The sequence below is a fragment of the Chanos chanos genome, chromosome 6 (genome assembly GCF_902362185.1).
Source record: "Chanos chanos chromosome 6, fChaCha1.1, whole genome shotgun sequence".
Classification (NCBI taxonomy): Eukaryota; Metazoa; Chordata; class Actinopteri; order Gonorynchiformes; family Chanidae; genus Chanos; species Chanos chanos.
The window spans coordinates 24110944-24125294 of NC_044500.1; the positions used below are offsets into that span (position 1 = coordinate 24110944).

The following is a 14351-nucleotide window of genomic DNA, read 5'->3' on the forward strand; positions in this document are numbered from 1 at the left end:
ACCTTCCGTTCAGCACTCTCTAAAGTTCAACTCCATTTGAAGAATGGCATTTCCAACTCAAATGTGTCAAAAATCTAATCTTGAGCTGATTGCACTAGGTTTTTCAGCTCTATCTATACATTCAATGCACTATTTACCTAAAACCCAACAGTGACATTGCAAAACTTGAGTTCTATTATGTTTTTCAACTTCAGATAATCCATTACCAACAAACTCTATGTGAATATTATATTATCATTACTAGAATATTTATATTTATCTAAAACTATCACTGGGGTCGGTCACCCTGTATACTATTGTAGTCTATATAAAGAATGTGATGTAATGGATACTGTGGTCCATGCAGGTTCGTACTGAATCTGATGGCTGTTTGTCTGAGGCAGGGACTGTGTGAATCATCTCCTTGCTTTTCTCAGTAGAGGAATGATTAACTTCTCATAATTCAATGAATCACTGATATCAAACTTCGTTTTCTCTACCAGTTACATACTGCCTGCTCTCAGTGCAGCACCCTCACTTCTTTATCAAATTGTTTTCTCAAAGTTAATGATTCTTTAGGGTCACCATTGTTTCTGGTCAGACTATAACCATGTGGAATCTACTGCTACAAATGCCAATGGATGGATTTTAATGTGAAGGACAGTTACCATAACTCATGTCATTAAAACTGTACTGGGCTCTTATCAGGATGCTTTGGATAAACTCTTGTTTATCTTTTTCCTGACCTTGCTTGCTTTACTGCTCACCAATGCTCAATGTTGTGCTAGCAGTCACAAAACCATTTTGGTCTCAGTCTTCAACCATACTCCTTTAGCCCATCTTGAAAACATCTTCATTTTGAGCTTGCTCGATGTTGGTCTACAACAGAATTCACTTGGACAGTCTTGACTGTAATTATACCATTCTAGTCAACTTTCTTTGCTGTCAGCTGTTTGATCACGCTCATCTATTTGTGTATGGGGGAGGAAAGCTGTGTATGCAGAAAAGCTGTCAGCTGTTTGATCACGCTCATCTATTTGTGTATGGGGGAGGAAAGCTGTGTATGCAGAAAAGAGACTCAATGTAATTTACTTTTGGTGGTGGATCTTTGATGTCAGGGTCTGTTTCGGTTTCATTGGTTCTGAGCCCTTTGTGAGGTAAAGAGCATCATGAACAGTACAGAGTACCATGACACCAAAACTATCTCGGCTTTTCCAGGAAACTGTACCGTTAATGTTGAAATACCAACTCCATCAAACTTTAAAGAATACATGCTTAATTTACCAGAAAATCAGCATTGTGTAGTGACCACAACATTTTATGGGCTTGCTTCTTATTGAAAACCTTTAATTTCCAATGAGTTAGGTAGTGCATAAGTATATACCGAAGAATATCAAAGATTTGGAAATATTCTGCATGTGGGAATGAGTAAAGACCCTTTTCAGAGTTCTCCGGTCTCATTAAACATTTTAGAGAAAGGCTCAGCACTGGGGGTGGACATACAAAATGCTAACAGAAGGGATGTCTGTGATTATCACTTTATTTTTTAATCCAAAAATGATATATTTGATTGAGTTTGATTCAATCACAAACTACATCAGCTGGAAAATTACAATATAAATGAGTATTTGCAATGTTTATTTTATATAGTATTTTTTTGAAGACTACCTGTAATTTTTGGAGGTGATAGTGTAGCTCCTCCTCAGTGTCATGGTATTGGAGAGCCCATACCAAAGCCATGAAACTGTTATAATAAAGGAACACCTCTCTTTATGACGGCACTGAACGACACTAACTTCTGGCCTTGAGGGATTATTAACTTAAGTTTCCCTGTGTGAAGTACAGACCACAGAGCGTTTCTGTGCATACCTCCTGCTACTGAGTGCTATGATTTCCTCCGTCCTACCAAGAGAACAGGCACAGCAAGATGTACAAAGCTGTCTCACTCTAAACGAAACGCTGGACCGATCAGACTTGTGTGTCACCTGTGGGATATCTTCAGACATTTGCTTCTTACAGGGATTTTGAGCTGGATATAGAAGTTTTATTTTTATCAGTTAACAAGCAAATTTAGGCCTCTGTAAACTGATTTGTTGCACAACCTATTCAGCAAATCCAAGCATAGTGTTAGGAGGTTAGTGAAGTTGTCAGTGAGGTTGTGAGCTGAGTGTGTCTGAAATGTCTAAACCTGGGGGAGAAGTTGCCACGTTTTCAGTATGGGACTACGTGGTGTTTGCGGGCATCATCCTCTTTGCGGCGGGAATCGGCCTGTTTCAGGCCATCCGGGGACGTAAGGAGACAAGCAGCGCTGAGTTCCTCCTGGGTGGGCGGCAGATGACAGCTGTGCCCGTGGCCATGTCTCTCACTGCCAGCTTCATGTCTGGCATCACGGTCATCGGCACACCAGCGGAAGCCTATCTGTACGGAACGCCATTCTGGCTCTTCGCCTTGTCCTACACTCTCATGTCTGTGCTGACTGCTGAGATCTTCGTGCCTCTTTTCTACCGCCTGGGCGTCACCAGCACGTACGAGGTAAGAGCAGGGACGCACAGATACTAGTGTTTACGGGGGTTATCACTGAATTTTTAAAATTAAAATTAAAATAAAAATAGAAAGCTCCTCATGAGAAGTTAAACCTCCAAATGACATGGAATGTGATATGTAGCATGTATGAGACAGTCTCATTCAAATGTGGAAGAAAAATTATTCTTTCTGCAAGTATCTTAGCAGGTCAGTTTGCAACACAAAAGTGTAAATATTTTAGCATATTGAGCAGCCCACAGCTCTGAAAGAACCAGTAATCACAGAAACTGGCATATTTGCATAGAAGCACAAAATAAATGTGCTATTTGAAACATGTGTGGTGTGGTCAAAATTGTATGTTTTCTCTTCTCCAGTAACCAGTGCTTTGACCCTATCGATGCTATTCGTAGCATACAACTGAATGAAGCGTAGCAGGTAGACATGTACCTAATGTTTCAATCTTTGTGGTGATTTTGTTTATTTGCAGTACTTGGAGATGCGCTTCAACAAGGTTATACGCATCACTGGAACCAGCATGTACATCATACAAACGGTAACTTCTTAATGGAAATGGTTAGAGAAGCAAATTTAATTTTCTTACAAGCCTTCCTGATTGAAAATTCATGGAAAATGTGACATTTGTGATGTGTCCTATCATGGAAAATGCGAGTCATTTCATTACACGGTGTACATTTAGAAAATCTACACCTGTATTTACAGTTGCATATTAAAAACAGAGGTGCCCTGCGCCCTCATGAATGAGAAGCAGGCGGAAGTCTGAGTCACTGACTTATCGCTGTTGCGGTGTTTTTTTTCCAGGCTCTGTACACAGGGATGGTCATTTATGCTCCTGCGCTTGCACTCAATCAGAGTGAGTATAACGTCAAAAGTCAATCTTCATTCATTGTTTGTCACTGGGTAACCGCTAGAGACCAAAGGTTGGTTCTTACCAGTGAAATCAGGGAAGCCTATCAGGGTCTGCTCACACACTTGGTAGCTCTAATCAGTATAACCTAGACAAATAACGCACACACCTGTCTTTGAAGTGGTTTGTGAAACTCTGCCTTTATAAGAGGAGTGCTGACAAAACACATGTTATTGAGAACAGCTTCATTCAGCTGCACATATGGAGGGGCACTTAATTATTTCTGGACTGGGTAGACATATGACACAAAACAAAACTTAAACATTAAACAGTAAACAGTTACCCATGAAAACACATAACTTTCTACATTGTTTATGCACTATCACCATGCATACAGGGAAGATCTCCGGTTTCACCCTGAAAGTTTCTGCTGTTCTCCCCAGCGCCGCTACAATAGAGTAACTGCTTGCTGATATGCTGAGTAAACAGAAATGAGCATGGCCACGGACACATGCATTTGTTATAGAAGCTATGTTGAATGTTAGTTAAGTCATTATGTGACAGAAAAGACAACAAAACATTTACCAAAACCGATATTATGGTTATTTCACTAAAAACATGTTCACAGGCTGAAATATCCAGTTAAGTCTGGATATTTGTGATCATTCCTTGTTTTCTGTTTCGGTTTGTTTATTACTGAGTTTGTTACTGAGTAGACACCATAGCGCTAATGGAAAAGCCCCAACTATTCACAAGTGTTTTACACCACAGTGCATTTATTGTTACTTTGGTAAATGTAAATATGTATCATGATATGGAGTTTTGGTTCAATTGCCATTCCTGCTGTACATCGTTAACAAACCTATGACCTGTGCAGTTTGCCTGGGGTAGGAGGTTGGTCTGACTGAAGCTGCGTTTTAACTGAACGTGATGCAAAATTTTTGAGCGAAGCAAATACATGAAAAGTCAATGGCAGGACTCGAATGGGTGGGGTTAATCGCGGTGAAACTGCGAACGACACAAAATGGGCAAAATGAGCAATCGCTTGACTTAAAAAATGTTCAGCTCGAGCGAAAATTTTGCCTGGCGAAAGCCAATCACCTGCCAGTGGGGCTAGAAGTCACACCACCTTCCCAGAAACGTCTTCAGTCATGTGTAATCTGATTGGTGTAATCAAAAACACTTGCTGTGACGTAGTATGATATTTGGTTGCTCAGTTTTGTCAGGCAAGCGATCAAACCAGTGCAATGAAAGCGAAGCGAAATTTTAACACAGGATGTCTGTGTGTAATTCATGTCCTGTTGGTGTGGTTGCAGTCACTGGACTGAATCTGTGGGGAGTGCTGGTGGCTACGGGAACAGTCTGCATCATTTACTGCACTCTGGTCAGTACAATCTGAAACAGTCCACAGTTTCAAATGGCTGCATGCCCAGCACCTGAGCACTGTGTGCACTGAATATAATCAAAAACACATCATGAGTCAGCTGCCCACTGTTCATACCAGGTAATAACTTTCTGTCTATACTCTGTGCCTTGCTGGACAGGGAGGTTTGAAGGCTGTGATCTGGACAGATGTATTCCAGATGGGCATAATGCTAGCAGGATTTGTGGCTGTCATTGCACGTGGGGCTGTTCTCCAAGGAGGGCTGGGCAACATATGGAATGACAGTTACCATGGTGGACGTCTGGAAACATTTGAGTGAGTGCTGACAAGAGGAAAGAGCTCATATTCTCTACTACAGTAGTGTACGGGCTTTGATCAGACAGAGAACTGGATGGTCAGAGAGCTGGACAAATGTTCCGCAAGCTACTTTTGTGGCAGTTCAACTACACAAGCTATGTGGAAGTGTGCTGTTAGAGAAAAGAGCACACTGTCTTGTTCTTTATTAGTATTTGGCATTGCTAACTGGTGTGTACCATAGCAAGTATTAGAAATGCCACAATACATTTAAAATGATCCAAGACTTGTCTTAGCCACACATAATATATTTAAGACACATAGTATATTTATCTGAAATGCTTGTGAGATGTGTACTCATAATTAGTGGGTTTTGTATAGGGTACTCACTCCCTAAAAAAAAGAACCTGTAGTGAACCATGCAAAAATGTACACATTTCTGTCCAGCTTTGATCCCGACCCTCTGAGACGGCACACTTTTTGGACGATTGTCTTTGGTGGAGCTTTGATGTGGGCATCGATCTACTCCATCAACCAATCACAGGTTCAACGTTACATATCCTGTCGGACCATGACACAGGCTAAGCTGTGAGTATGTGTATGACTCAAGAGTCCAGTGATGAGGTACTTTTCTGCTGTTTTGTCTTTAAGCATACTGAGACTGTTCTTTCACCCTCTCACCTTCCCAGGGCGCTGTATGTGAACATGGTGGGTTTATGGGCCACTGTGAGTCTGGCCATGTTGTCTGGCCTGACCATGTACTCCTTTTACAAGAACTGTGATCCACTCACAAATGGTGATGTGGCAGCTTCTGATCAGGTACCTCCTCTCTCAGGTGTCTCTCTCTTCTCCCCCCACTCATAAAGGAATGAGTCTTTTATAGTCATTCATCTTATTATTGTATGTGTGCATGTCAGCTGTTCCCCTACCTGGTTATGGACATTCTTGGAGAGTTCCCAGGACTGCCGGGTCTCTTTGTGGCTGCAGCATACAGTGGCACCCTGAGGTAAGCACTGAGTGAGATAGGTCTGAATCCTTTCAGTACAGAAAGGGTTGTAAATGACTCCTCAGGGCAACATTATCTTTGTTTGTGTTTGCCCCAGTACCGTGTCATCCAGTATCAATGCCCTGGTGGCAGTCACCACAGAAGACTTCATTAAACCTGTATGGTCCAGCATGACCGACAGACAGGCATCCTGGCTCAACATGGGTCTGAGTAAGTCTGTGTTTATTCACAGCGACTGCCATCAGTACAGCTTACAGTACATAACCTATGGTATATGACCTACAGTATATAATCTGCAGCATATAACCTACAGTATATAATCTACAGAATATAATCTACGGTATATAACCTACAGTATATGGCCTACAGTGTATAATCTATAGCATATAACTTACAATATATAACCTACAGTATATAGCCTACAGTATATAACCTACAGTGTTTAATCTACAGTATATAGCATACAGTGTATAATCTACAGTAAATGGCCTACAGTGTGTAATCTATAGTATCTTTTTCTTCTTCATCATCCTTAGCAGTAGTAGCAGTAGTAATAGTACTAGTATATTTTTATTGATCTCTGGCTTTTGCTCAGACTTTGTCTTATCGTTCAGGTGTAGTCTTTGGAGCTATATGTATAGGGATGGCAGGTGTGGCTTCTTTGATGGGGAATATATTACAGGTAAGTTGAATCAATGCGCTATTGGTGTACTGACAGATATAATATTAATTTTTCCTTTTGAAATTAAATCTACCCCTCAGTGGAATGTGGTGGTTGAATGAAACCTGTAATACTGTAGAAACTGTATAATCCTATAGAACACCATAGGACATCTGACAGAACCTGCTCTATGGGACTTACCAAAGAATCATTCTGTTGACAACAGGTCAAGATGTAGTCATGTCATTACAGATGTTTATTAAAACGCATTTGTGTGGAATTCAGTACATAATCAACATCTAACATCTAACCCTGCGTCTTTGTTAAGCAGAGGAGTTCCCTGTGACATTACCACTACACATCAGAAATATGTCACTGGATATAAATAGATATGAGCATTGATATTGCGTATATTTAACATGAGATACACAAGTCATGAAGTTTGTCTGTGTCTCTCTCAGTGGATAGTCAACAGGATGTCCCATAGTGTTGGACTCTGATATCAGATGTGAGCACATGTGAACAAGGCTGAACAGTGTGCGTGTGGAATCCTGAGTAACATTTGACTTTATGTTTCACAGTGTCATTGACTTTCTGACAGCTCATTATTCCATCATCCAGTTTCTCTCTCTGTCTCCAGGCAGCCCTGTCGATATTCGGCATGATCAGTGGACCACTCCTAGGTCTCTTCCTGCTTGGCATGTTCTTTCGCTGTGCCAATTCCTCAGTAAGAATCTGACACAATCTGTGGCCACCCCAAACTACCACAAACTTACTACTGTTAAATCACTGATTTTGTTAGTTACACAAACCCACTAATATTTGAAGAATATAATTTCTATAAAACCACAAAGTTGGTTGTTGTTGAATTGTTTGGCCGTCTAAAAAACAAAAAACAAAACAAAACATACACAAGTACAGTTGGGAACACTAGCATGTTCTTTGCAGTAATAGAATTTAGTGCATCTATAACTAAAATGGTTACTACCTACAGTAAGAGATGAAGTGGTTGTTGGTTATTTGAATTTGTCTGGTGCAGGGAGGGCTGGTGGGACTGATTGTGGGTCTGGTCGTGACACTCTGGGTAGGCATTGGAGCTCAGATTTACCCCCCTTTGCCTCACAAGACAAGACCACTCCCCCTCAGTGTGGAAGGCTGTGCAACAGAAGCCATGAACCTCACCACAGCAGCCTCATGGACCAGCACAATTCAGCCAACCACAGCTCCCAGGCAAGACTGTCTCCCTCTCCTTCTCTCTCTCTCTCAGCACAAAGCATCATGATGAGTGAAAAATAAACTGATGTGAATAAAACCCTGATGTATATCCACATGTTTTGCTGCATTACAAATTTAATGCTATAAGACTCATTCAAAGTGGTTGACCACAACCCTCTGTGAGGGCAGTTTAAAGAAGACAACCCTCTCTCCTGTGCTGCTGCAGTGAAAGGTCAGTTCTGGCAGACAACTGGTACTCTTTGTCCTACCTGTACTTCTGTCCACTGGGAACACTGGTGACCATGGCAGTGGGCCTGATTGTCAGTGCAGTCTCAGGTGAGTACGGCAGACAAGCAACTAACCAGCTGCCATGAGATTCCCCTTAAGCCTCTATGTGTCCTTTATCTTTAAACATCTCCTTGATCTTGATTCACTCAAGGGACCTTAACTCTCTCTGTGCTCTTTATTCATTCAGGTGGCTGTAAACAGAAAAAGATTCGACCAGAGCTCTTTGTTCATGGAAAAGACTTGCTCTGTTTCAGCTGTGGCAGAAATTCTTCTCAGGTAAAGTCTCATCTCTGGACATAAATTGTGCTGAAGTGACTCTGTAACTGACAGGAATGTGCAATCTTGTCTTTCAGGATCTTTTTTCTTTATTATTTTTTTTTAATCACATACACAATTCATGTGTATCGGAGGCACAACTGACCAGCTCTTTTTTAAAGTGAGAAATCAGAAATAAAAAATGTCAGGAGATGTATCAGTAAATTATCCCAAGTACAAATTCTATACATGTGGTTAAAACAGTTTTAAATGAGCAAGACAACTGATATGTCAGTGTATTCACTCATCTCCATTAAAAAGAAATTAAAAGGTGATTATTTGTGGATCAACTTTATTGTTTCAATGAACCTCATCTGCAGGCAGAAGACAGTTAATGGCCAAAAGTTAAACAGTCATTGTGGAAAAAGGGTTGTGCTATGGAGGTTTACTGGAGCAATTGATGTGTGATACTGTGGTGTTCAGTATACCCTGTTTTGTCATTCCACAGGTTACCGAGGCAGATCTGATCACTAAGACAGGCCTCGACCATCTGCAAGGCATTGACAACCCAGACTTCACTGACACAGAACTCAAGACGAAGGAGAAGGACACGGACAAAATCACTCGATTTTGAGAGGGTTGAAGCCACACCAACTACACAGATATAATGCCCAACGAGGTGCTCTGATATAGGAAAATAAGGGACTCCATTATTCTCCTATATCAGGGTTCATCAGAGGGCATTATCCTGCTTAAACCATGGCCATTTACCAAACACTGGGCAAATGGAGGCTTTGTATACATTTCACTCATTCATAATTGAAAGTACTCATGCTAATACAGAAAACAAATAATGGTAACAACATTCATGGTAATAATTTTCTAGTCCCCCTGAACTGTGCCCTTTGCTCAGACCATACATGGATATTATCCTGCTAAAGTAGCTTACAGCATCTGTAAACATGGGATTGCTTATTTAAGTCTAATTGTCACTAAAATATTTCTGAAAATAAGTTCATGCCTTATGCCTTGATATGGTAGAATAAAGTTAAATTTTCTGCCAGTATTTAAGTTAGTTGCAATGTTTTTTGGTGGGAATTGGAGACATAGACAGGGCATTATATTTACTATTACTGTTATGCTTTTATGTCTTTACATGTATCAGGGGCATTGATTTGGAATGGTGATTCAAATTTTAACTAGATCTATGTTTGAGGTGTCCTAGTACAACATTTGAATGGATACTTGCCAGACAATCAGAAATGAGTATTTCCTGTGGCCATGGTATAATATACTTCAGATTACATCAATGTCACAGGGAGAATTTCTTTTCTTTTCCTATTTTCTTTTCTTTTTTTTTTAGCATTCATCTGTCACACATTCCATCACAAACAAGGCAAAGAGTTTCCAGTAGAAGGCCTCAGTTGCCTAACCAAGTTGGCACATAAATTTCACGCTTTATCAACACATCTCATCTAATAGTTTACAATGGGTTAAGATTATCCAAAGAAGCATTACCGTGTGAAAAGATAGTTTAACATAAATAATTAATGTCAACTTTTAAATTCAGTTTTCCTACTTAAATGTAGAGCTTTCTGTATTCACACAATTCTGTAATCACAGAATCCAAACATTGCGTATTTACCTGTGAACTTTGCATAATGAAAACAGATTTTATCGTCTAGAGTCTTGAAATAGAAGTCTGCCCTCTTTGTTCGATTGTTTCACCTTATGTAGGCTGAAAATTTGAACTTGGATGCTGGCCTTGTGATTACAATGTCTGTACACACATTAATGAGAACTTTATTTTTTTACTCTCTTTCTTTTCTTCCTTCTGGTTTGTTTTGTTTTGTTTTTATTACAGCCTTTACACACATCTTATAAAATGTATTTATTATTTGCAATGACTTTTTTGTAATGACATATAATAAAGTGGAAATTTTTATAGCACTTACTAAAAATTAATACAATGCTTTATTCTATAGAAGTCCTTAGTATAGAACCAATAAACTAATTCTCTGATAACATTATCCATATGAGGTTCAGATAAAGAGAGAGATAAAGAGAGAGGGAAATAAATAGAGAATTAAAGCAGTTGTCTAATGCTGACTCACTGACAGGAAGTTAGTACAGTGGACATCTGCTCACATGCCTGCCTTGTGACACCAAAGCAACTGCTCTCCTCTCCAGTTGTCAGAGAGATCAAAAGGAATTAGGTTTGACAAAAACAACATATCAGGTTCCAAGGCCTCCAAACCAAAGACAAGTGAGTTAAACCTACCTAAAATACTCCCCCCAACACACACACGCACACCGAAACATACACATAAACAACTAATTTATTATTATGGTGATAAAAGTTTTAAATGGAGTAATCTGAGTCTGGAGATTAGTTAGCCATCTAAGGTAACGCTAGAAGAGTTCAGCTGATCACACTAAAATGAAACCCAAACAACACCTGCAAACAATGTCTTAAAACTGTCATGGGATGAACCTGGCTGCCTGACTTGGCTATACCCAAATTCATTAGCCCTGTCAGGCTGGGTCAACTAGACAGACAGAGGACACAAGAGCTCCGCCTTCACAGCCTACCATCTTAAGTCTTCAGCAAGGCGCCCCCTGAATCTACTGCAACTATGGCTAACATGGTATTTACAGTAATAAGGATCAAAACAACACAAACAGCTGGAAAAGCAAGCCACACATCATTTGATATTTCACTGCCAGCAACAAAGGGGTCTGTCTACATCAGCAATGGCAGTATTCCAAGTAATCCAACTGAAGATAAATTTACACATACTCCCAGGTAGTATCAAGCCATATCATCAAAAATACTTAGTTGAAGGAGATTCTCAGTTCAGTCATTGGCCAACATTGTCATTTTAATTTCCTTTCCCTGCAAGGTTTTGGTTTGATTCCTTCAGAGAAAACTATCACCAATTTGCTCAGCCTAATTTTTCTATGGACTAGTTATGTACTTATTTTGCAGGCAAAAAAGAAGAGATGCCAATATTTCCCCCTATGCTCTCTACAACTTTGAAAACACAGGTAAACATTCTTCTGATTGTTTAGCAAACAAAACTCCAGGTTGCTTCCAAAGTCATGGTATAGATGCAAGACTTTACACCCAGTCAAAAAATCAACCCTGTCTGTATTTGACTTCTTACCTCTGTCTCAAGTGCTCAATTTAAGGCACCAGATGATGCATGTGTCATTTCTGATGGAGGTCCTCAAATCCACAGTCCAATCATGAGTGAAAAAGCATTTGAGGGGAGAGTTAGCATTTGGCTCTCTGTCCTCTCGGTCCCAGTGTGAGTTCTTAGGAGGCCAATGGGACAGATAATATCATGATGCCACTTCTACTGCTCAAAACCTTCACTCCAGCTATTAACATAATCACACCTTGTAATACACTATAGCAGGATAAAGCATAATGTGTGTGTAACGGATGCAGTGACTGATGCTGAAATTTTACAGTCACGTAAAATGGGTAACCTTATCTATATTTCACTTTCAATTTTTCTACCTCAAAAAACGCACTAGCAGACAACAACAATTTCTAATATCATGAATATGGTAGTCAGTAGCATCTTTGATTTAAAATAATTTATTCAAAACCTCACCAAACAATTACAAAACTTATAAAATCCAAGCCATTGACTAATAGAAATAAGAATATTATAAAATTAGGAACATCACCCATAACTAACTCAGAACTCTACTGACCCCTAACACGACATAACTATCAGAAAACATAACTTCAGTTTCATCAGGAACAGTGTCATCAACTGATATAATTAACGCTCTAACTAAAAAAAAAATTCCTAAAACTTGCAGATACTCACTTCCTCTCTAACTATCTCACCATTTATGAACTCTGAATGTTAAGACACTTGAAAGCCTTTTAGGCAAAGATTTTCTCTGTTGTCTTCTTTTTCTTTTTGTCCAGACTGGTGACAGCAGTCCAGCCAGCGTCACGCATCCTCTTCATCGCAGCAAGCTTCAAAGCTGCTCCTGGTGACTTATAAACAGCTGGACTTTGGAGCTGTGCAAGGAGATGCTGAATTTTTCATTCATTATTTCATATAAATAAAATAATAGCACATTTGTAAAAATTTTCCATTTTGGACTGTTGCGTATGTTATGACAACTAATATCAGTGATGACAAAGACATTTTTTGCAGAACCTTGTCCACAGCATTTTACAGCTAAATGACACCTACTGACACTAGCTTTGTTCACATGTCAGTATGTGACATCTGTTTCATGGCACTAGATAAACAGGCCCTTACTCCTATTAAGTTTTGATGTTTCCACGTTTCTTACCTCCACATACGTGTGATGAACCATGAAGCAAAAATGTTTTGTGGTGGAGTATAAATTGTACTGTGTAAATAAAATTCACATACCTTCTTGAGCATGTTACTTGGTTGAACTATTCTGGTGACATTTGACATCAGCTGTTTTTCTGGTATTTTTGTTTCTGGAGAAAACCTCTATAATATTTGAAGTCAAAAGAGCACAAAAAAAGGTCTATCTTCAAAACAGACAGAAAGCAACAAATCAATGCATGTGTAATACAGCAGAAAATAAGGAACTTTCTGGATGGGCTGGGATTTGGAAAATGCCACATATACGTGCAAGGACGATGAATGATAGTTAAGTCCTGGAAAAATCCCTGCCTTCTTCAGACCACGGCCCTACTACATGTATGATCAACTCTTTAAACCACAGCTACAATATAATATGAGTACACAGATTTCTAGATAATTGACTTAAAAAATTAAAATAACCAATATCTATGCTGAAGTCAATGTGTTGCAAATGACACACTTGTGGAACCTGACAAGACAATGGTTCAGATATGATAATAATGATTGTTTCAAGTACTTTGAAGTCCTCCTGCTGTAGGCAGTTGCATAGTAAATTTAGCTTTTGCTCATCTCAGTCTCTTAACTCAGGTAAACACAACAGACCGACATTTTATTTTTTTAATTTTCTGTCTCATCATAGTTATACTGTATTTTTCTAGGTTGTACCAGTACTGGCAGAGATTTTGCTGTACTATTGTAAACAATAACAGGGTAAGAGTAAAAAGATATTCACCAGTAAGTCATTGTGCTCCGAGCTGTCTGACTTTGGGTCCAACTCCAGGGCAGTTCTGTTCCAGGATCCCGACTTCCCAGTTGAGGGAGGAGTACGTATTCTAAATGACTAACACAGAGAATACTGTATTACAATCATATGTAGGATGAAGAGTGTCTATAAACTCTTCAGTGCTCTATAATAAACCAATAGTGAGGCATAAAAAGTTGTCCTGTACCTTTATCCGAGGTGTTACTCCAGTGTTGGGGCCTACAGCCCAAGATGGAGTTTTGAGGGCATCCTTATTTACAACCTCAATATCAAAAACCAAAAGACATACATCATCTATATGTAATTGTAATACTTAGAAGGCCAAACTGAACACACAAAAAAACTAAAGACATACATCATCTATATGTAATTGCACTACTTAGAAGGCCAAACTGAACACACAAAAAAACACAAAAGACATGCATCATCTATATGTCATTGTAATACTTAAAAGGCCAAACTGAACACACAAAAAAACACAAAAGACATAAATCATCTATATGTCATTGTAATACTTAAAAGGCCAAACTGAACACAAAAAAACACAAAACACATACATCATCTATATGCCATTACAATACTTAAAAGGCCAAACTGAACACACAAAAAAACAAAAGACATACATCATCTATATGCCATTACAATACTGAGGCCAAACTGAAAACAAAAGGGATTGTATATTTAACAAACAACAGAAACTGATATGCTTCTGTCAATCTCTATAACTAGATCCTTGAGTGCAGGG

General features: G+C 39.2%; 1 protein-coding gene across 1 annotated transcript; it reads left to right on the forward strand.

Annotated features, from left to right (window-relative positions):
* The first annotated feature begins 2157 nt into the window (after positions 1-2157).
* Positions 2158-9104, forward strand: slc5a8l (solute carrier family 5 member 8, like). Its single transcript, XM_030777082.1, has 15 exons — positions 2158-2511; positions 2990-3055; positions 3322-3373; positions 4684-4751; positions 4912-5066; positions 5493-5633; positions 5735-5864; positions 5963-6051; positions 6149-6261; positions 6666-6733; positions 7353-7439; positions 7752-7942; positions 8154-8263; positions 8403-8491; positions 8979-9104. Exons 1-15 carry the CDS (start codon positions 2158-2160, stop codon positions 9102-9104), a joined length of 1839 nt encoding a protein of 612 aa, XP_030632942.1.
* The last annotated feature ends 5247 nt before the right edge of the window (positions 9105-14351 follow it).

Excerpts from the sequence above, each read along its gene's own strand:
- slc5a8l (XM_030777082.1), top strand. The coding sequence starts at position 2,158 with ATGTCTAAACCTGGGGGAGAAGTTGCCACGTTTTCAGTATGGGACTAC. Across the intron at positions 5,067-5,492 it reads GGACGTCTGGAAACATTTGA|CTTTGATCCCGACCCTCTGA; the intron begins GTGAGTGCTGAC and ends ATTTCTGTCCAG. Across the intron at positions 6,262-6,665 it reads CTGGCTCAACATGGGTCTGA|GTGTAGTCTTTGGAGCTATA; the intron begins GTAAGTCTGTGT and ends CTTATCGTTCAG.